The sequence below is a fragment of the Thrips palmi genome, unplaced genomic scaffold (genome assembly GCF_012932325.1).
Source record: "Thrips palmi isolate BJ-2018 unplaced genomic scaffold, TpBJ-2018v1 HiC_scaffold_18, whole genome shotgun sequence".
NCBI lineage: Eukaryota > Metazoa > Arthropoda > Insecta > Thysanoptera > Thripidae > Thrips > Thrips palmi.
Genome location: NW_023144627.1, coordinates 16,096,950 through 16,118,743, shown reverse-complemented (window position 1 = coordinate 16,118,743; position 21,794 = coordinate 16,096,950). Strand labels below are relative to the sequence as shown.

General features: G+C 53.6%; 2 protein-coding genes across 5 annotated transcripts; both read right to left on the bottom strand.

Moving 5' to 3' along the window:
- Positions 1-226: 226 nt before the first annotated feature.
- Positions 227-15,418, bottom strand: LOC117645537 (serine/arginine-rich splicing factor 4-like). Its single transcript, XM_034385818.1, has 4 exons — positions 15,125-15,418; positions 12,600-12,695; positions 3,943-4,110; positions 227-3,641 (listed from the first exon to the last, which is right to left on the bottom strand). The coding sequence occupies exons 1-4, from the start codon at positions 15,195-15,197 to the stop codon at positions 3,598-3,600; spliced, it is 381 nt and encodes a 126-aa protein (XP_034241709.1). The 5' UTR covers positions 15,198-15,418; the 3' UTR covers positions 227-3,597.
- A 524-nt stretch (positions 15,419-15,942) lies between these two features.
- On the bottom strand, positions 15,943-21,622 carry LOC117644390 (synergin gamma-like). Of its 4 annotated transcripts, none has more exons than XM_034383806.1 (13): positions 21,465-21,622; positions 20,936-21,005; positions 20,650-20,842; positions 20,414-20,563; positions 20,229-20,342; positions 19,980-20,136; positions 19,744-19,904; positions 19,303-19,668; positions 18,215-19,193; positions 17,810-18,135; positions 17,586-17,724; positions 17,337-17,488; positions 15,943-17,246 (listed from the first exon to the last, which is right to left on the bottom strand). In XM_034383806.1, coding segments are annotated over exons 2-13 (2,916 nt in total). In that variant the 5' UTR covers positions 20,938-21,005; positions 21,465-21,622; the 3' UTR covers positions 15,943-17,069. The 4 variants fall into 4 exon arrangements, with proteins under 4 accessions (XP_034239697.1, XP_034239698.1, XP_034239700.1 ...); XM_034383807.1 differs by having other exon boundaries at positions 20,936-21,126; positions 21,465-21,620; XM_034383809.1 differs by lacking the exon at positions 21,465-21,622 and adding an exon at positions 21,217-21,384 and having other exon boundaries at positions 20,936-21,126.
- Positions 21,623-21,794: the final 172 nt, after the last annotated feature.

The window sequence follows — 21,794 nt, the reverse complement described above, 5'->3', positions numbered from 1 at the left end:
TGTTGGGGGCTAGTGTTGGCAATCCCTGCTGTTGAATCTTTATTCATGTTACTGCAAAAACAAATAAATGAATATATTTTTAATTTATTTGGCCTTTCAAATTAACCTTTGTCCAATTAACATGTCATGAACATAGCCAAATGGCTCAAATTGTTTAAACCTTCATGCGTTACAGATATAGGAACTGGAAGTTTAGTGGCTTAGTTGCGGTCAAAATAGACTGATCTCCACATTTCAAATAAATTTATTCACTCAAGCATTTACACAGGAGAAATGAGAGAACATCAAATGGAAGTACAGTAAAACTGCTTTTTTTTTAGCTTAATAAGAGCATTACACTGGCTTGAAACAAACATAGATAAAAAAAACAAAATAACAAAATCATTGCACACTCATAACTTAGGTTTCCTGCTTGTATTAAAAAGTTGATTTTTTTTTCCTTTTTTCAATTTTTAAATTTAATGAGGGGCGAGCTTATCCAGCAACCAAAATCAAAATAGTTGAGGAGAACTTAATAAGCTTTCTTTCCTCCCAAAGTATCGCCATTTGAAGATGCATTAGACCTTGCATAAAGGTAGAAAAGCAACAAGCTTTTGTTTCCCTTCGAGCTCTCTGATCTTTCTTGGGCTGAGCGATCAGTTGGCTGAGCGATAGCAAGCCATGGGGGGCAGGAGCATGAAGTGCACATCTCTGGACCTCTGAAACTTCTGCTGGAATTTTCATTGACTTATTATTAGAATCTGACGAAGGGCCTCTTCATCGCCCAGCCAACAGTTTTCGACTTCATCTAGTTCACTTCAATCCTTGAAAAGTTCCAGGACCACATTCTATTTGGCAGCAGGTACGTACAGCGTGGTGGGAAGGGAAGACTACACTCCAAAACGACAGCGGGTGTCTGCCTTTGGTTTGATCCAGTCTTACTTTCACACTGACATTTGAACAATGAGATCCTGACAATGGAAGACCAAGGGTATGAATGGCTGCGTGCTCGCTGAGTCCAAGGCCGTCTTCACTATTCACGATCGCGGGTCCATTCCACGATTAATGGCAGACCTAATAATGATCCTCAGACCGAGGTCGCTCTCTCCGCCTAGCGATATTTTTATAATTCCTAATCCGATATCAAATCAATATTGCGAGCGTGACCGACTCTCGTATGACTGACATCGACTTCGATCCCACCTCCTCCGAAAAAACAAGGTTTCGCATTGTTTTTGTTGTTTTTTTCCAATGTGAATTTTCTTGCCCGGTTCGACCGAAAACAGTTTTGGAGCCGCTTGGACTAGCACGCCGTCGCGAGACAGCCAAACAGCGTTCCTCCTCGGTCCAGGCCGTCGGCGTTCTTTCGCTCGCTCTCCCCAACAGGTGCGCATCCGGGGGGTGGAAAGGGGGTAGTTGCCCCCTCCTTGGGCACTAGCTAGGCCACGGTAGGCAGACAGCTCCAGCTAGTCGCAGGCAAAAGGCGCTTCTCTACCCCTCCTTCGGCAAATTCTGGATCCACCCCTGCGCCGCTGCGCCCCTGCGCCCCTGCGCCCCTGTGGGCCTCTGACCGAGACTCGCCATCCAACCAGTGAGGTTGCGGAAATGATAGGCGGCGCTCGCGCCGAACGGAACGCACCAGACGATACGATGCTAAGTCAGAAATGAACAGTCTTACATTAGAAAATAATCTAACCGTTTCATCAGAAATCGCGTGATTCTGCAACGTAAAAATCCTGTTTAAGCTACCTTTCATATAAAATTTTACGGTCTATGAGTTTGCTTTTAATCGTATGAAAATAAACCTCTCTTTAGAGCCAACTGCCCCTACAGAGCGTAAAGTCAAACTACAGCGGCGTTTGGCGTTTGGCGTTCGGACAGCCATCCGCTGCGCTTCGACCGCCATGACTCGTCCCGGCAAAATGAACCAGAAACCAGGCGCCTCTCTGTGTCTCTCCCACTGCAGCACTGTGAAACTGCAGGCTTTGCACTGCAGGTCAGAACGACACGGAGGCAACAAAGAAAGTATTTACTATGAAAGGACAGCGTGTGCACATTCTGACAGGCAAGCGGCGGACTTCCGGGACTTCCCTCGCACGTTGCCTGCAGGGTGGGCAACCCTAGGCAACCCGACGAACGCGCGCATTTGGGTTTGGAAGGAACATGACACAGCGGCCCGCTTCAAGGCCAACACAAACAAACATGACACAATTTTTCGCGCCAAAAACACCTTATGTACCTTAACATGTAGTGGACGTGAGCGTCAATAAACACTGGACTGTTGATAGATGTTTTAAACATGAAATAAATTAGCGATAATCTATGTATCGGGACGTTACCACAGGGAATGAAGAGGAAATCATATTTACATAGCGATAATGAATACATGATTGAATACAAGATCACAATTCGACATTTAAAAAAATCTTCTTATGTGCGGGAAAGTACACCAACCCTTTTACAGTAACACACAATCGACGGATAAATTTCTTTTCAATAAGGGTCAAAAATGGCGGTTATTACTCTGTAACGGTTACTCGCGGACAGTTTGAGTGTACTTACAGTCGGTGGTGTACTTTCTCGCTGCGTCCTCATGAACCGAAGGGGAGACGCCAGTTCGGACTTGAGGTGAAATCATGGAGAGTTCAAATCTATTCATCCGTCATTTTGAGAGCCACAGAGTGCGCCCTCGCGATTTGAATTCTGTCCTGCCTTCTGAAGTAGAAAAGACTATGGCTAGGGCACCCCTTCAAATTAATGGATTGGTAGGCCATCTTAAGTGACATATCACAAATATATATTATAACATATATATACCATTTATATTTTATATTTAAATAAAAGAAAATATGTGCACAATACTAAAAGGCACCCCCTTTTGCAGGGGGCTGTATAGGTGCAGTCTCACACACTTTGTTGGATGGGTTTTGATTTAGACACAAAATCTCTCATCTAATCCCCTATTAGCTGCAATGATAAACAAGAAAAAGTCTGCTGAGAAAGAGAGAGAGACAGTTGAGGCAAAGCAAGGAGTACGACACTGCTGTTGAGAACGATTGATAAATTTGAACACCCCTTTTCTCACTGGATGACGGCCATTCTCTCTCTCTCTTTCCGTCTCTCTCTCACACACACATACACTCGCTCGCACGCACACTTACACTCACACATGCATTCCCTCATTTTTTCAGCACAATCATATCTCAGTTCTAATGGTTCCCGCGCACGAAATGGTCAATCTTTCGGCCTGGGCGATCGACGTGCTGATCGTGCTGACCGTGCTGACGTCACGGCGGCACCGCCTCGCACTGTCGCACCGCCGCGCGGCTAACTAGAAGTATAAAAGTGATTACCTCCTCTTCTTTTTTGGTCACTTGAGGCTTTCTTCCTCCCACACTGGTCAGTGAACAACAACAACGTCAACAACATCAACAACAACAGGGCAGGCCGGTGGCGTCGGTGGCGCGTTCACCGGGACTGCGTGCACTGCGTGGACTGTGTCGCGGCCGCGGCGGGGCGTCCGGGGCGTCCGACGGGGTCCTCGCCGAGGTCCGCGTCGCCCTCCCCGCCGCTGCGCTCGCCCTCTGCCGGCGACATGCAGAGGCAGAGGCGGCGCTGTCACTTGCCGCCGGACGATGACGACGACGACGCGGACGCCTCGCCTGCGAGACAAGGACAAACAATGATGGCGGCACGCCAGGGGACAGGTGGAGGCGCCCGAAATTCTAGCCGCGTTTTGAGCTCCAGAGTCGCTAAATGGGACTCGAACCGAACGTGTGACCCCCATCAATGGATTGCTCTCCGAACGAGGAATCCAGTGGAGGGGTCATACGTTCGGTTCGAGTCCTCTGTAGCGACTCTGGAGCTCACAACGCGTCTAGAGTTTTGGCCGCCGGCACCGGTCTTCTGGCCCACTGTGGCACGGCGGCGATGTCCGCGAGCCAAACAAAGCAGTGGCCGTACCTGTTTTGTGGGGCTTGCTGTTGGACTTGCTCCGGGACTTGTCCTTCTCCTTCTCCGGGCTCTCCGGCTTGGGGTGGCTGCTCTTGCTGCGCGAGCGCGCGGCCGCCGCGCCGTCGGGCTTCTCCCTCTCCTTGTCCTTGTCGGGGCCGTCCTTGCTGCCCGACTTGGCTGCAAACAGAGTGAGAAAGAAAAACTCGAGTGAGAAAAGTGCTTCTTCTTGTTCGTTTTGCGGCACGGCTGCACGGCGGCACGTGCCTGGAAGCGCGACGCGAGTACGATGACGTGCTCGGCGAGCTCTCGATCGGATTTGCTGAGCCCGCCTGCGCCCCGGGCCCGGGCCGCCCCTGGGGCCGCTAGTGCATGCATGCGCTTTGTTCTGTCGGTCGAGAGGGCCACCAGAGGCCAGAGGGACTCTAGAGGCAGGCTGCCAGGCAGGCAGGGGCCTCGACGGGGTGCAGCGCAGCGCCAGCGCAGCGGCAGCAGCGTCAAGGGCCTGGACTTGTCGGGAGCCCTCCAGAGGCACCGACAAAGAATCGTCACACACAAAAATTGCCGGCAGTTGTCAAAAATATAAATAAAAAGCCACAATGGAGAAGAACACAGATTTTGACCAGACGCAGCAAAAACCCGATTCCTGATTTCTGAATTTTACTTCCCCCAGCTTGATGTGCTGAGGTCTCTGGGACTGCCGTGTGACTGAGGTCTCTCGCAGAGACGCTCAGTGGGGACAGAAGAAGAAATTCCCAGACGGGTTTTCAGTTTCCGAGTCGCTGAATGGGACTCGAACTGAACGTGTGACCCCATCATTGGATTGCTCTCCTAACGAGGAATCCATTGGTTGGGTCACACGCTCGGTTTGAGTCCTGTTAAGCGGCTCTGCAGCTGAAAACGCGTCTAGAATTCTGGCCGCCTCCACCGCCAGCACTGTGAGGCGGCGGGTAGGCAACGCGAACACACGGCTGCGCCGCGGAGACTGTGCTGCCTGCCTCACAGGCGGCAGGCCCCACTCCACTCCACCCTCTCGCTGTGTGGCGTGTGGTACAGTGCCGTGCCTCGCAGCGTCGCCCTTTGCCTTTGTGGCAGCCTCTCCATGGCCTGGCAGTGTGGCAGTCTCGGCCTCGCAAAAAGCCGTAATGGCCGTTAGCCGCAGTCGAGTGAGTGTCTGGCCCTTTTTGCGCCGAGCACGCCGAGCACGCCGAGCACGCCGAGGTACGCCCCCTCAGACCGGAAGTGGCGGCTGAATCAGGCGGGCGGCCTCGGCGTCTCGAGTCCCGGGGCGGGGCTAGTCGACAAGAAGGCGAAGCAGGCCAAGCAGCAGGGCTGCCCGACGGCGACGGCACACAGGATAAATCTCTCTCCACGCGGCCAAGTAGTTTTGGCCGCGGTCCAACGCGCCGTGGTGGCCGGGGCCGTGCCGCTGTCCGGGGCCGTGCCGCTGTCCGGGACCGTGCCGCTGTCCGAGGCCGTGCCGCTGTCCGGGGCCGTGCCGCTGTCCGAGGCCGTGCCGCTGTCCGGGGCCGTGCCGCTGTCCGAGGCCGTGCCGCTGTCCGGGGCCGTGCCGCTGTCCGGGGCCGTGCCGCTGTCCGAGGCCACGCCGCCCTCGTCACCCTCCACCTCGACCCGTTCCCATCCCGGGCCTCGCTCCCTTTTCAATGTGCGCTACTACTCCAATTTGGAAGTGCTCCATCTTCCAGCGTCGCTGCGGTACTCCATTGAGACGCCCCATCCACCACAGCGTCACGGCGCTGCCGGCGCCCGGCCCCTCGCCACGGCCTTCCACGCACGGTTGGAATTGCCCATAAAAAGGATAGAAAAACTTGAATGGGAGTTCCGGACCGAAGATGCTCCAGCGCGACGGAAGATCTGGGAGTCCGAGGCCCCCGGTTCGGACCGCGGTTCGGTCCCGGTTCCAGTCCTGCTCCAGCCCCACCCCCTCCCTGCCAGACCGCCAGACCGCCAGCCGCACGACCTTGTCCCGGACGCGGGGCGGGGCGGGGCGGGGGCCGCGGGACTGGCGGATGGAAATTAAATCTTTCTTCTGGTGCGCGACGCCACGGCTGGCGAGCTCTGCCCGCCCCAAGTTGGCCGTTGTCGCGATCTCTCTTTCTCTCTCTCTCATCTCTCTCTCTCTCTCTCTCTCTCTCTCTCTCTCTCTCTCTCTCTCTCTCTCTGTCTCTCTCGCTCGCTGGCGGATGGCGCGAAGGGCTGTCACCACCCGTAATCATTTTAGCACGAACGGCGCCGCGGCTCGGCGCGGCACGGCGCGGCCGTGTTGCAGTGCTTGCTTTCCGGAGGGCCGCACCGACTCTGCAATTTAGTTCCAAGCCTGCCCATGCTGCGCGGGCAGCGCGGAGGAGAAGGGAGGAGGCGGGGCGTCCTCATCCTCGCTCCATCCCCGTCGTCCCCGTCCTCGTTTCCAACGGCGTCCTGCCAGGCTCCGCCGCTCCGCCGCTCCGCCAACCTCTCTCTCATCAATGAAGCATCACCGAGCTATCCGGCGCACTCTGTCCCTGCCTGCCAGCCTGCCTAGACGCCCCAGATCCAGGGGCTGCTTGCTTTATGAAGCAACACGAAGGCAAGGCGTGTTCAGCTTGGTTCCCCTCGCCCCTGCTCTAACTGCCTGCCTGCCTGGCCACCAGCTGATGAAAAGAAACGCCATGCTCGGCTGAGCCGGGGTATCAAAATTACACGCAAGACAAAGCGTGGTTATTGCGCTCTGCGCTCCGAGCGTGACGCCCGGGGCGTGACTAAAAAGGGGGCGGAGAAGCCACGAGCCGCGCTCCACGCCCACGCCACTGTGAGCACGCCCCACGCTTCCTGTTGGGCGTGACTGTCAACTCCAACCATACTCTTGCCACACCGCTGTTGAGAATACGCTCTGGGCAAACACGCCTTACAAGGAAGCCGCTCCCCCCTTCTCCCCCCTCTCTCTCGCTCTCACTCCCTCTCTGGCACCTCGGGTAAAGGACGACGGCGACCTTTCCCGTAAAGCGTTCCACCCCACGGCCCACGGCGCGGCGTAGACAGAGATGGCAAACGTGAAATGTGGTCCCACCCCGCCCCGCCCCGCCCCGCCCCATTGCACGCCTTGTTGCCGCAGGAAGGACGCCCGAGAGATGTAGCGAGTTGGAGGGGGCGGAGTCGAGGGCGGCCAGGCCCAGGGCGGCGCGGCCCAGGGTGAGGTGTCTGGGCACGCAGGAATTATGGTCGGGAGGGGCCGAGCCGAGGCGGCCAGGCAGGGGCAGGGGGGAGGGGGGGACGCGACGAGTTTAACCAAGTAGGCGACGAAAGGGCATACAGCGGGCCGAGCGCACAATGCTGCCGTGCTAAGGGTTCAGAATGGAACCGCTGGGAGGGGGTGGGGCGGGGCCGGCGCGGGCCGAGCGGGGGGCGGGGCGGGGCGGGGCGGGGCGGGGCCGGGGCGGGCCGAGCGGGCCGAGTGGGGTGCAGGCGCGGGCGTTATCAGGAAGGAAGTGGGGAGGGGCGGGGGGAACGGGGGTGTCTGCCTGGCTGGCTGTGGAAAAGAGGGTAATCGGAATCAAAGGGCGACGCCCGAGTGCCGGAGTCAAGAGGCGAGGCGCCGCTCCAGACCGTGCCAGCATGCCGCCAGCCCAGCGCCTCGTCGCTCTGTCTCTGTCGCAGTCACGGGGCTCTCCGCTGGGGTGCGAGAGAGACAGAGTGCGCTCTTCCGAATCTCTCGGCGGGCCGCCCGCGCGCTTTCCTCAGCCATTGTGTAGTACCCCTCTTTACCTTTGACCGCGGCGCGGCTCACAGTGGGCCAGAAGACCGGCGGAGGCGGCAAAAATTCCAGTCGTGTTTTGAGCTCCAGAGTCGCTGAACAGGAGTCAAACCGAGCGTGTACCCCACCAATGGATTCCCGGTCTGGAGAGCAATCCATTGGTGGGGTCACACGTTCGGTTTGAGTCCCATTTAGCGACTCTGGAGCTCAAAATGCGCCGGGTATTTCGACCGCCTCCACTGGTCTTCTGGCCCACTGTGCGGCTCGGGGCGGCTCGGCCCCGATTGTTACTCTGCGGCTATATTCGGATGGCGATGCTCGATCCGGCGAGCGGAAGTAGCGGAAGTACACGGCACGACACGACAGGACGGCCAGCACATTAGCGCCCCGTTCTGTTTACCACTGCCACCACACTGCCGCCGCCGCCATTTGCTTGCGACCTTTGCCTTTGGAATAACGACCGCCGCTGACATCGACATCGACGTTGACATAATCGACGTTGACATCGTCATCGGCCGCGGCGACTGACTGCTCGACCTGCCCGGCGGCGTCACTCACCGTGGTTGTTGCTTTGAGCCAAGAAGAATGCTTGAAAGAAGCGAATTGACTTGAAACACCTAAAAGCACCCGCGGGGAAGTGACTTCCACAGGACAATTGTTTGTTTTTGCGGTTTGAGGCGTCGGTGCCTTGGGATGACACGGCAGGGACCCCGGACATCGCTTGCACTACGCGCCACTAAGTGACCTATTTCTGCGCGCTGTGACCACTGGGCCGCCCCCTCCGCCCCCACCCCCGCGGGGCCGCGGCCAGGATGGTGCCAACAGCAGTGGGCTAGGGCAGCGCCGAGCCGCGCATGGAGGGCCTGCAGGCTGCTAACTATGTGACATGCAACGCCTGGCGGGGCCACTACCCACCAAGCCCCGCCACCTCCTCCCCAGCGGCCCCGCCAGCGGCCCCGCCAGCGGCCCCGCCAGCGGCCCAACCCCACCCAACTTATTCTCAGCCACAACAGGGAGCTGGCCAGAGATAAACTGCAGGCCTGCAGGCTTGAGCCTGGCTAGAGCCACCCCTGCCTGCCCGGCCTGCCTCAGAGCCCAGAGCCGCCCCGCGGCTACCCCTGTCTCGTTTCATATTCATTGGAATTCTTTAGCTGGGACCAGTGAGTGACCCCGGGCCCCGGCCGCCCCCGGCCGCCCTGGCCGTACCCGTGGGAAATGGATCCTCGAATCGACGTCGTCTGTCGATTTCAATTCGACTTTTTCGCCAAAGTCACGTCGATTGAGTCATCGCCGATCAAATTTTGATTGGGCCGACCCGCTGTGTTACCACTCCCTTGCTACCCCTTGTCCACCGTCTTTGCTACCCATGACAACCCCCTGTTGGCCACCCTGCTGCCGCCCCTGCCGCCACGGCGCCACGCCGCGGCACGGGTCAGCCGAGAGAGAAAGACCTGTGCGAGGAGGAGAGCGCTTCAGGTGAGGAAGTGAGACGAGACGCGAACCAACGAACACTATCGACCCGGCAAGCTCCTCCATGACCCCCACCCTGGCCCACCCCAACCCACCTCAACCCGCCCCACCACGCGCGGCCCCCACCCCGCCGCCCCCAGCGCGGCCCGCCCTGTCCCTCTCTTTAGCGGCGCTGTCTCCGGCTCCTCGCTGGGCGAGGGCGAGGGCCCCAACGGGGCGGGGCCGGGCGGGTCCCAGCGGGCCGGTGTTTCGTCACTGTCTCTCTCGCACCTGCACGGAAGGCCGCATGAGTGCGAGGGAGGCAGAGACACGAAAGCGACGTTCGGAATGGCTCTGAGGCGTCCTGGCAGACACACACACACACACACACGCACGCATACAGACACCTGACCCCTCGCAACCGCACGCTGTATCTCGCGCCCCTCCGTACCTTCGTCACTGTCCTCGCTTCCCCGAGACGCCGAGACGCTCCGCGAGTCCACGAGTCGCAGCGTCGCAGCGTCACGGCGTCGCCCCTCCCGACCCGCTCCGATTCAATTCGCGAGGCGATTCCAAATTTCTGCACCGCGCCACTGACTTCCGGTGGAGTGGTCGTTCCGGCGGCAAATAACCGACTGTCTCACGGAGCGGTAATTTGATTCCGGAACTGGAAAAGTCGCTGCCAGCGCCTAATTGTCCGCCCCCCCCCCTCCTCTCTCTCTCTCTCTCCTCTCCTCTCTCCTCCTCTCTCTCTCTCTCACCGGGTTGACCAGCTCGTCGTCGCCGCCGGAAATTGCGACGCAGCAAGCAAGGCGAGGCGGAGAGCAGAGAGAGGCTGAGCGAAGCAGGGAATCCCAGTCGCTGCAGACTCATGCCGAGAGTCGCTCTCGTCGCTCTGCCTCTCTCGCACTCATGGGGCGTCCCGTGGCGGTGCGAGAGGGGCAGAGCGACGAAAGCGACTCTCGGAGTCAGTCTGCGGGTTCGTCCGTCCTCTAGATGCAGAGGGAGTGCCAGTTGTGCCTGCCTAAATGGAGTGGGTGGTCCGGCGGTCCGGCCCGGCTTTTACAGTGAGGGGGAATACTGCACAGAAGGGAAGCAGTTGCGCGCTCTGGCAAGCGCAGAGATAGCGCGGGAAGGCCAGTGAGGGTCCGGGCCGCAGAATCCCGGCAAGGCCGGCACGGCGAAGCGAATCTGCGAATCGCTGTGACTCAGCCTGAATACGACCCGCAGGGCCTTGAACGGCGGCGCCAGCAGCCGCGCCGCCTCGCCGCCTCGCTGCTTCACGTTTCGCACGCGCGGCGCGGCGCGCGGTCCAAACCCAAACCGTGGCATTTACTACGTTCCTGGCTGTGCTGCGCGCTCCGCGCTCCGCGCCCTTCTCTGCTGCCGCGAGGGAAAATTTTCCATTTCGGTTTCGCCTCGTCGGAGTCAAAAGCGCCGCACAGAGCCGAATGGAAAATGGAAATGGAAACGTGGCGAGGGGTTTTCAATCGAGGGTGGCGATGCGCGACTTGTGCAATGATCGCAGCGACTGCTTTGGCGTGGCGTGGCGGGGCGTGGCGGGGCGTGGCGGCGGGCGGGGCGGGGCGGGGTGGGGCGGGGCGGGGCGGGGCGGGCGGGGCGGGGCGGGGCGGGGCGGGGCGAGGCGCTGATGGCGACTTTTAATCAGGCTTCGATCAAAGTGCCGGCCTGCCCGGCCTGCCCGCTCACCAAGCGAGCGGCGAGGGGGATAACTTTCTGATGCATACACTTTGCAACTCTAATCGACTTGGGGGGAAATTTGGATTAAAATCACACAAATAGTAATATTGCGGTTGAATTTAAATTGTATATCTTTAATAAAAAATTTACCTCTGGTTGAAACTATTTGGAACCTTGCAAAAAGTATGGCCAATCCCACGAGAAAAACATGGTTTCCTCCCTCCCCGTGGGGGAAGGGGTGGGTCGGGTGGTGCTCTGGGTTCGGGTGAGGGGGAGGGGGGTTAGGGGGAGGGGGGCCTCCGGCGATGATGCGGAAAGTTTGAATTACTGGCGTTCGCGCGTTCGCCGAGCGCCCTCCACTTCCACAGTGTCGCCGCCGATAGCCAATTGAAGGAAGGCACGCTCGGGGCACGAATATCCCCGCGCCGCCGCCCTTAGCACGCGCACACTTACACACACACACACACACACACACACACAGAGTAGACACTCACCACAAACACACACACAAACACCCACAGTACACACTCACCACACGCACACTCACTCCGACACACTCACTCATCCATCACACGCCCCGCGCACACAGTGTGCCACACAGTGTGCCACACACGCACCCGATCCTCGAGGCCACGAGGGTGTGGGAGAGAGAGAGAGAGAGAGAGAGAGAGAGAGAGAGAGAGAGAGAGAGAGAGAGAGAGAGAGAGAGAGAGAGAGAGAGAGAGAGAGAGAGAGAGGGCGAGACACAAGCCCTCCCCTCCCACTCGATCCCGTTGTCGAGGAAGCTCTTCTACTCATTTTTGTGCTTTGTTCTCTCGCCGCGTTTTCTGCTGCCCCGCAGGCTGAGAGTCGTTTCCGTCGCTCTGTCACCCTCGCACTCGTGGGCGCGCCATGTAGGTGCGAGAGAGACAGCGCGACGAAAACGACTCTCAGTCTGCTGGCATTTGGATGAAGCAGAGCACAGGCGGCGCGGGTTGACCCCGTGGACTAACGAAGGCCGCCGCCCCCCGCCCGCCCTGCCGCTGCGAGAATGAGAAAGCCTCAAACAACAGGGCGCGCCCAGCCCAGCCGAGCCAATGGCCGAGCGCAGCGGAGAGCGCCTGTCATTCGGAGGGTAGGCAAACCCGTCGAGCACCCGTGCGTCGCGGCAGCTGGGCGGCCTACCTCGCAGGCGCTCTGCTCCGCCGCGCTCCCTCACGGAGCGCCCCACGAGTGTGACAGAGACGGAGCGAGATCGCTGCGCGCGCTTTAAACGGGCAGGGCGATGGCTGCCGTCGGCTGCCGTCGGCGTGGGCCGAAACGTTCATGACATCCAAGAGACGCGGCCAGCACCGCGTTGAGACGTAGGGATGAGTCACCGGGGTGGGGAAGTGCGTGGGTGGCCGAGGCAGCCGGGGGTGGAGGGGGGGGGGACACTGTGGGCGTTGCTCGGCGCGGACGCCGAACGGACCCCTCCCCCACCCCAGTGCCTGCCCCCGGGCCTGTCCGGTGCCGCTCCGACCCTCGGAGGCCCCGCGGCCCCGCGGGGGGAGGGGGCTCGAATTTTACAACAAACAGTGGTTTGGCCGAAGGGTGGGACGGCATTCTAAAGGGAAGGACTCACGTACACACGCGCACACACACACAATACATACACATTCTCTCTCTCTCTCTCACACCCACTCTAGCGCACTCACGCACCGACGACGACGGAAGAGGAGGATCCCTTTAGCCAAGCGAAGCGACCGCGCGTTGTTGCCCTCTCTCTCTCTCTCTCTCACTCACTCACCTCTTGAGTCCCTGAAGCGTTTGGCCCGATCTTGCTGCTGCTGCCCGGACTGCCGGGCCTGGTCCGCCTCCCTCACCGCCGAGCTGGGGAGCACGCCTGCGAACCGTCAAAGCACGGCAGCGTTAGCACGTTAGCACCGCGTTAGCATGTTAGCACCAAGCTTGCCCCCCCCCCCCCCACACACAAAACCACACACACACACTCACTCACTCACACACAGAATCATCGGGGCGCCACTGAAAGCGGACGTCCGTGGCAAAAATGAAATCGGGCTTAAGTAACTGACGCCGACAGGTTTCGCTGTCACTTAGGGTGCCGCCCGCCCACCCACCCCGCCCAGCCTACGCGTTGGCATGTTTCGGCAGTGGAACCGTTTCGGTTAATTTGAGTGGAGCTGCGCAGTGCGGAGCATGGCGGAGCACCGAACAGATGCGCGGGGAATCCAGTTGGAAACAGTTGGGAACGCTGGAGTCGGCTATTCAAAACCCTGGACCAATATCGTCTTTTGTCATTTTCCTCAACGGATAAATTAGCACATTTGCAGCGGCTGGTCCTGAGGCTGGTCCTCCCTCCTCCCCTCATCGCTCGGCGTGGCTCAGCCAAAGACGAGTACAACAGGCCCTGAATAATGCCTGCACGCAATCGATAGAGAGAGCACTCTCCACGTCCGCGGCACACGTGCTGGCAAGACTGAGACGGACAGACAGGCAGGCAGACAGGCAGGCAGACAGGCAGGCAGACAGACGGACGGACGGGCAGAAGGGCGGATAAACAGATGAGGCTGAGGGGCCTGAGGGGAGGCGAGGGGAGGCGGTGAGGCGAAGCCCCGTGTGGCTAACCTGTGGCTGATAAAGGACTTCCCTGTTCATTGTTGTCGTGTTGGGCTGGGCTGGGTGGGGCTGAGGCTCACCTGCTCAAAATGTGCGCACAAGCGAGTGAGACATGCACGTTGTGAGTTTTAGCTTTGCAAAAAACAAAAAGTGAGGTCCGGATTAAATAGCCGTCGCGTGGCTTGCGGTTGGTGAGCGGTCTGCTGACCTCCACCGAGGCAGGGGCTCTGTAAAACCCGAGGGAAACGCCCCTCTCCAAGTCACTACAGTTGGTACAGTCGGTACAGACACACAAAGGTCTTTTTGCAGTGTAGGGCTGGGCCCAGTGCAGCAACCACAAACGGGGCGGCATTGCCAACTGTTGGCAGCGAAACCAACCGAACTTCGCGCCCTCGTGTCAGCTTAATGGCCTCGGTAAACAGCTTGAACCTTTCGCCGCCAGGGCTGCCAACTTTGCGAGCGTGCGGGGCCCAGCGGAGCCCCCTAGGCGTGACGAGGATGTATTACAGTGGCGCGCTTTTTGTGTGTTTTCGGCTGCTGTTTGTGTGCCCGGCTAGGCGCGGCCCGGCCGGGGGCAAGACCTCGGCAATCCGAACGCGCTTTGTTTGTTTGAAGTTAGCAGTCCTGGAAGCAGAAACACTTTATCGCGGCAGCCAGCGGGGTGGCTGAGGGGTGTGCAGGGTGCACTGTGAACGGTGGCGAGCCCTGTCGCGCAGTGGCTGGGCATCTAGTCTAGTCACGCAACCGCCGCAGACGCCTGGAGAAAGCAGGCAAAACAATCCCCCCTCCCTTCCTGGGTCAAATGGGGCCAGAGCGCCTGTCAGGTAGGCAGCTCTGAAAGCAGGAGTTCCAGTCAAATGGGGCGAGCGTCTGTCTGGTAGGCAGCTCTGAAAGCAGGAGTTCCAGTCAAATGGGGCGAGCGCCTGTCGGGTAGGCAGCTCTGAAAGCAGGAGTTCCAGTCAATTGGGGCAAGGAAGCAAAGGTGCCCGCGGGCGGGGGGGAGCAGCTCGTTGTCAAAAGCAACAGTTAATAACGAAGCGAACGGGCAACTTGAGGGAAGGGCCATAGAGCTGCGGAGGCGGGGATGAAGATAGAACCGCCGGAGGCTAGGACCCCATCCCCCTTCCTGCTTGTGTGCTCCGGGTCAGACACAGGTTCTCCCTTGTCGGACAAGAATCTCTTAAGCCCGTCGCCCCGGGTCTGGCGCAGTCTGGCGTTAACGGCGGTGTGATATCCGAAAAGGTCAGAGCAGGGTAACCTGCAGCCGTTTTCTTGTTGCTCCTGTTCGTGTTCGCGTTGGCAGTATTTCAAATTTGGACAGCGTTGAGAGGGAGGGCTCTGGATGTATGGCGCTAGTAAACAAATCCTTTAATTGCAAAAAGAAACGCGAACACCACGCCTCGGCGCGCCGGGCCTGAGGTACCTTCGGGTTATTCAGCCGAGGTGCCGACGGGCGCTTCCCGACATTATAAACGCCGCTCTCCAGATTCTGCTCTCCAGACGTGCTCCACATACTGTACTTTCATATTTTCATTTATTATTATTTTAATTTTACTTATTAGTGATGATATTTTTGTTTTGTATACACTGAAACATTTTGAAAGGCCATGCGATCACCACTGCCCCGCTGCCGCAAGCCCAGCCCGGCGGGGCACATGTTGGCGTGGCGGCGCGGCGTCGTCAACTCCGACTCACCCTTCTTGGCGGCGCCAGGGAGCGCGAAGTTGGGCCTGGAGGCAGGCGCGGACGTGGACAGCCAGCAGTACATGGCGGTGGGGCTGGGCCTGGGCCTTGGCCGGCTGGGCGGTGCGGGAGTCCGGTGCGGGGCTCTCTTACTCTCTCGTCTCAACGGCTTGTCTGTTGTCTCTGTCTCGACACGTGACGCGGGGATCGCAAGGCGCGGGGGGCTCTGGCTCTAGCTGCTCTCGCTCCTCGCCATCGTGGAGGCTTCTCGCTAGCCTCGCTACTGACTGGACTGGCTCACTGGCACAGGCGCGCTGCTGCCGAGGCTGCCGAGCACCAACCCTCCCCCTCCCCACCCCATTCCATCCCTGCCGTCGCTGCCCCGCGCGGTGGGGCCCTCTACGGCCCGGCCGGGGCCCGGGGCTGAGGCACGGGGCGCGTGCGGCGCCATCCCCCAACTCCTCCCTGAGCTCAACCACCAGCACAAACCCTTGCGAGTCAAAACATTGGCCGTCCCCGCGGTCCCCGCAGCAGCTGCTGCAGTGCTGTGCCCGGGGCCCACGCCGCACCCACGCCCTGCCCTGCCGCCCTGCCCCGGGCCTTCCCTCCCCCACCCCCGAGGCCGCCCGAGGCACTCCACGCCTTCACACGTCGCATGTGGCGACTTCAACATCAGGCTGCTTCCGATTTTTGTGTTACTATCATTGTTTTTGAAAGAGAGGGGACCGCTTGTGTCCGAAATTCGATGTAAACATTCCACTTTTAATCCACCATCTGCGGTTCAGGAAGTGTTCGAAAGGGGTATGAGGACAAAGTTAAAGAGCAGACAATTTTAACAGGGGAGACATGATAATTTATTAGCCTACTTTTGGTAACTTAGCTTCTACATCATAGTTGTACACATAACAAGGGCGAAAGAGGAATGTTTTAAAAAATAACAGCATCCATTGTAAACATGAAATGCTCCTAAAAATATGTAGCATTTCAATTTGAAAGATCATGTTCTTCAAATTACCAATAGAAAAAGAATTAAAATACCATAACAGGACTTTTCCAATCTTTTGAAAAATCTGAGATTATGAATCCCACAGAGCTTTTCCTGGATAAATGTGAGATTCAAGAAGAGGATTCTGAAATTGACAATTTAGTTGACATGAACAAGGACACATGTATTCATCTATATCTGATTGAGACACAAAATAAAAACACCAATAATACTTGTGATTTGAATACTGATAAAAATATCAATCAGATCTTTCACAATAAACCACAATATAGATATAATGAAAAAATATGTTGAATACAGGTTGTGTGGCTTCCCCTATGACTAGATGATAAATATCAAATCCCACCACATGAAATATGAAGCGATAAAACACAACAACAACAAAGCATTTTAGTGGGATAGTCAAACTAAAAATGAGGAAAGATAAAAAAAAAAGTTTAAGCTGTGAAAGCTACCTGAGCAGGTCATTGAAGCAAACACATTTGTTTCCCATAATACAGCATATGGGGATTAAACTAGTCAATAACAGGAGACGATTTAAGTAATTCTGCCTGCAGACTTGAAGAGAATAACCAACTGTGCAGAAACAATTTTGTAAGTATGTATTGTGCACACTACACGAATCCTAACAGAAATAAGCAAATAGAAGTATCACCATACCATTCAAGGTATAAACTAGGATCAGACCTTTCAATATAGACAATTGGCTTAAGGATACAATATTGATAAAAAATAGCCTGGTATACCAGGGATATTAGGCACATTTCATTTCAGAATTACATTTAAACAAAAGTCACCCTCCACTAACTGGGGGCAGGAGAATCATCAAAGGTGTGGAAGGGTGATGATCAGACATTAAAAATTACATATATAAGTAACAGACTTAAAATGAGATTAAAAAGCCTTGTTCTCTGGTTCATAAGACCCAAATACAATGCGCTAAAAACGTATTTAAAGTAAGGGTGAATGCGCTGGTAGTGTTCTATCCACACAGTTCAACCACAAGTTTGCACATGGAGCATGATAAACGTGGCCACCATATTCCAACACTCCACGACTGGCAGGGCTTCCACAAACTCCACAGCCAGGCTGGCCACTTTCTTCGTCGCTTCCGTCATTCTCAACAGCCTAAAATAAGAAACAAATTCATTTTGAGGAAATCATTGGGGTTAATACATTCATTACACACAATAAGATATTTTTACCAACCACACTTACAGTTTCAATATTAGCAAGTTTGTAGAATGTTTGTAAGGTAGACCAGACTTTCACAACACTGCCTAAAATAGCATCTATCTGGTTTGATTCATGACCGGAGCGCTGATAGCTTCTTTGGATACGCCAAGTGACTCTATGAACTTCCAGGAGGTCTGCAAGCACGAGTCACAACAATAAATATTTTGCAGAGTCAATGAGACAATGATAGAGAGAACTTCTTTCTATGAATATTGGCAGAGTAAGACTTACTGCTTAAGTAATTTTTCCCTTCTGCTGTGTTCAAGACCTCTAGCAGGACAGAGTGTGCAGTAATGTTTGTAAAAGTACTGGCTGCACTTTGGAGTAGAAAGCACGACCTTTCAAGACATCTTATCCAGTCGGCTAACTGCTGTATGAAATAAATTTTTTGCATTAATTCAAAAACAGATCAGAAACAATATCAATTTTCAAAAATTTGAAGCTATATGCCTTACTTGAGAGTTTGAGGCTTTATCACTCATATCATCTGAAGTTGGGAAAAGATTCAAATCTAATGATGGAAGTGATCCATGGCGGCTCAAAGTCACACCAGGTAATTCAAGACTGCTGACAGATCTGTTGTCTGAGAGTGCACTGGGAACTTGCTTGCTGGAGCCACTGTCAACCCACAGCTGGTCACTGAGAAATACTGGAGATGTTTTGTTGTTTGTGTCATCAACTTGGGTTGAATCAGGACCAACAAAGTCACCGAAATCATCATCATTTTGAGCAGTTGTATCAATAAAGTTAGAACTAAGATTCAATTGAGGAGATTCTTTCACTGCAAATAGAGATTCACAGTATGTGACTAACTCAGAAAATTTTTCAGATCATATGCATGTATTTTTTAAATTACTTACCTGTATCAAAATCAAAACCCCATTTGGACGGAGGATCTACTGTAGACAGCAAATCATTATTATCTTTTTGAGAAATGTCCAAGTCTGAGAAGACTAAAGACAAATCACCATATTTACTCTTCATTTCATTTGATGGCTGTGACTCAAATGAGGATGGCTCTTGTGTAAGGCCAGCACTCTGAAAGACAGATGATGCCCAATCATCTACAGCAAATTCTATATTTTGCACAGCAGTTGTTTCAACATCATTGCAAGTTGGAAAGTTTGTCTGTTTGACAGAGTTTCCTGTGTCTCTGACAGCTATTTCTGAAAACATGTCATCAGCGGAGACAAAGTCACCAAAGTCATCTGTGTCAGGAATATTGTTGACTTCTGACAAGGGTTTAGTCACAGAGCTCGGAATGTTTTCAAGTATGCGCAAGGCACTGTATTTATCTTCTTCTACAGACATTAACTCTTTAGAGGCCTTTGCCATTGGTGGTGCAACTAAAGGTATGTCTACTTGTGTAGGAAGATTCTGGATTTCAGCTGCAGATGTTTTAGAAAATGTGGGAGAGTCTAGAGACAAAAGCTCTTCTTCTTTCTGTTTTCCAAATTCTTCGTCATCTGACTCATTTCTAATTGCACTCTCCTTTAACATGAAATCATGGGCTTTTGGCTTAGGATGGCATTTTGGAAAAAGTTCATCAACATTGACATTGAGACTAGCTGCAGTCTGGAAATCACTGAAGTCTTCATTTTCTTCACCTTCATAGTACTTTGCTTGCTCTCTAGCATCATGAGCGCTCTGGTTTTTCTCAAAACTGAATCCTACTTCATCCTGAACATAGACGTTATCACTGTTGATAGCGCGATGAGGCTTTAGGCCCATGTTGGATTTTGGTGCCCCTAATGTATGGTTTGCAAGTCTACTACCAATGGAACGGCCATGGCTACGTCCTAATTTGGAGACCACACTGTGATTTAGTTCATTCACAACCTGTAACATTTTAAAAAGAGAGAGCAAAATTGTCATTGTCAAATCCTGCATAGAAACATGCTTCAAGAATGAAAGAGGGGAGAAGATTAAACTGGATTATAATTGTTACCTGTTTTGCAGTGGCAGATGGTTGAATAACTGCTGTTGCTGGCAAAGTGTTGCAAACATTTGAAGAGGGAGCATGAGAAGTATCCGCACTTTGAAAATCAGTGAAGTCATCAGCAAAATCATCATCTAACTGTGTTTTACTCGGTATATAGGTAGGTAGTGTAGTAGTTGGCAAGGGGCCAGATACATTGGAAGGAGGTGGGGATACAGTAGGAGTGGCAATGAAAGGAGTGGAAGGCTTCAATGTTGACTCTGGACGCTTTTGTTTGTCATCTGGGCTTGACTTCTGAACATTCATGTTGAAAGTTGGGATTGGAGGAGTGGGAACAAAGTTAAGGACACTGAGATTGTTAAACGTACAGCCCATCTGAAACAGAGTAAAATAGTGCTCAATTTGTTACGATTGCCAACTTGAGATATGACCAAAAGAGGGATAACTTACCTGAGCAAGAGCAACAAGTGCCAGAGTTACATACAACTGTTGCTGATTCAACTGAACATTTGCACCATTTGTTGCCAGATTCCAAATGAAACCTAAAACTTCTTTTGGCAAGCTGCTTGTCAAGAGCAATGCAAGTATTTTATTTGTATCGACTAAACTCCCTGAAAATCACAAAAATTATCAATAAGAATTACCATATTGAAAAACTTATTCTTGCCATGTGAAAAAGGGTATACCTCCAGAGGCAGGATCACAGACAAGACTCCAAATGTGGGAATATATTGGAGGAAGGCGAGAAGAATTGGGGCTTAGCCACCCAGGGAAATTGTCGTTAGGATTGGCCGAAACAGCACTTCTATTCATATTTGGTCCTGGTTGAACAGGTTGCCTTATCTATAAAAAGCAAAATTTAAAAAAATACAGTGTTAGATTTATTATGATACACTTCATGAATACAGCATGTTGATGAAAAGTGAACATAATACCTGGCCTGGTGTCTCCTGACCCTGCTGTTTGAAAGGCATCGGTGCAGGTTGTTTGGGAGTGAAAGTATCCTTCTTCTCTAATAGATTTCCAATCAGAGCATCGGCACTCATTCCCTACAATAAAATGAAAAAGCCTCAGAAAAGATACATTGGCAAACAAGTCATCTTCAAACTGAGCAATGTACCTTGCTTGAAGAGAGTGGCATAGCTTTCAAACGTTGTTGTTGCTTCAGATAGTCACGATGTTTGTGATCTGTTTGATTTTGGGATTGTTGCTGATTTTGTGTATCTTGTGGCTTATATGTTTGCTGTTGATTTAATGGCCATATTTTGTTCTAAGAGAACAGGACAGCGATGTTAAACTAAATTATAAAAACTTGTCACTGGGCATTGGCTTGACAATGAAACCATTAGACTGTACCTGATTGGGTTGGACGTTCACAGGCACATTTACAGGGAAGTTGTGAGGCATGACAAACCCCGTTGAGGGTCCACTTGTGGCCATCACAGCGCTCTGTGGCATACCAGGAATGCCGACAGCTTGAATTGAGTTGGTTGGCAATGAAGGCATCATGTGGGTGGGCCGGCCCATTCCCGAGCCTTGTTGTGGAAACCTGAAGTTCAATGCAAAATCATTCATAATTTCTTATATGTTAGATGAGTACGGAAAGTATAGGGTGAGAGTAACTTAAAATATATATACTCACATCTTGTTTCACTGAAAGGTGTCAACTATTCTTGATCATAGAACATGGTGCAACATCCTCGGTGGAAGGGCTGCAAGCAAGTGGCCCAAGAAGGACTGACATTTAAAAAAGTGACATGACATAACCCACTTCACTGGGAAGCCATACGAATGACTACACCCATCCCTGGCTTGGCCTCCATTTTAAGCACACTGTTTCAAAAGAATCAAACAGATGAAATAATAGACAGGTCAAAGAAAGTAGAACAAACAGTTTATGAGAAAACAAAAATCAGTAAATACGTAGAGCTTTGATGTAGGTTTGACAAATACATTGACTGTGTTGATTCACATAGATCTATGGTAATTGACAATAAAGTGAACCACAGAAAAACCAAACGTAAAACTTTCTATCACGTATTACAGGGGAGAGAATAAGCAAAGACAAATTAAAAGACAACCTGCTGTCAAAACACATAACCTTTGCGAAAGGACAAGTGTCAAGCAGTAATTGCTCCAAACATAGAAACAGAATTTTAAAACTAACTCACCAATTTGTTCTTAAAATAGACAAGCATTCATAATTTTCGGAATAAACAAGCTGTATGCAAACATTATGTTTCTAAGCTGTTAAGCAAAGAAAATAATTTCTTGGTTTTGTCTCTCTACGTTGGGTTTCTCAATGTCAATGTCAATAGAGACTCAGGGAATGTCAGGGAGTCAGGGAAGTTTGGTTTGAGTGCCGTTAACATTGCTATTGGAGTGGATTTCACGGGCTCTTCAAGATGCCACTGCTTAAGACGCAGTTGAAATTTAATTTGGGGTACCTCGAGAAGTGTCTTTCGTCGGTTTCGGACTGAAACTTGCCCAAACTGACTGGG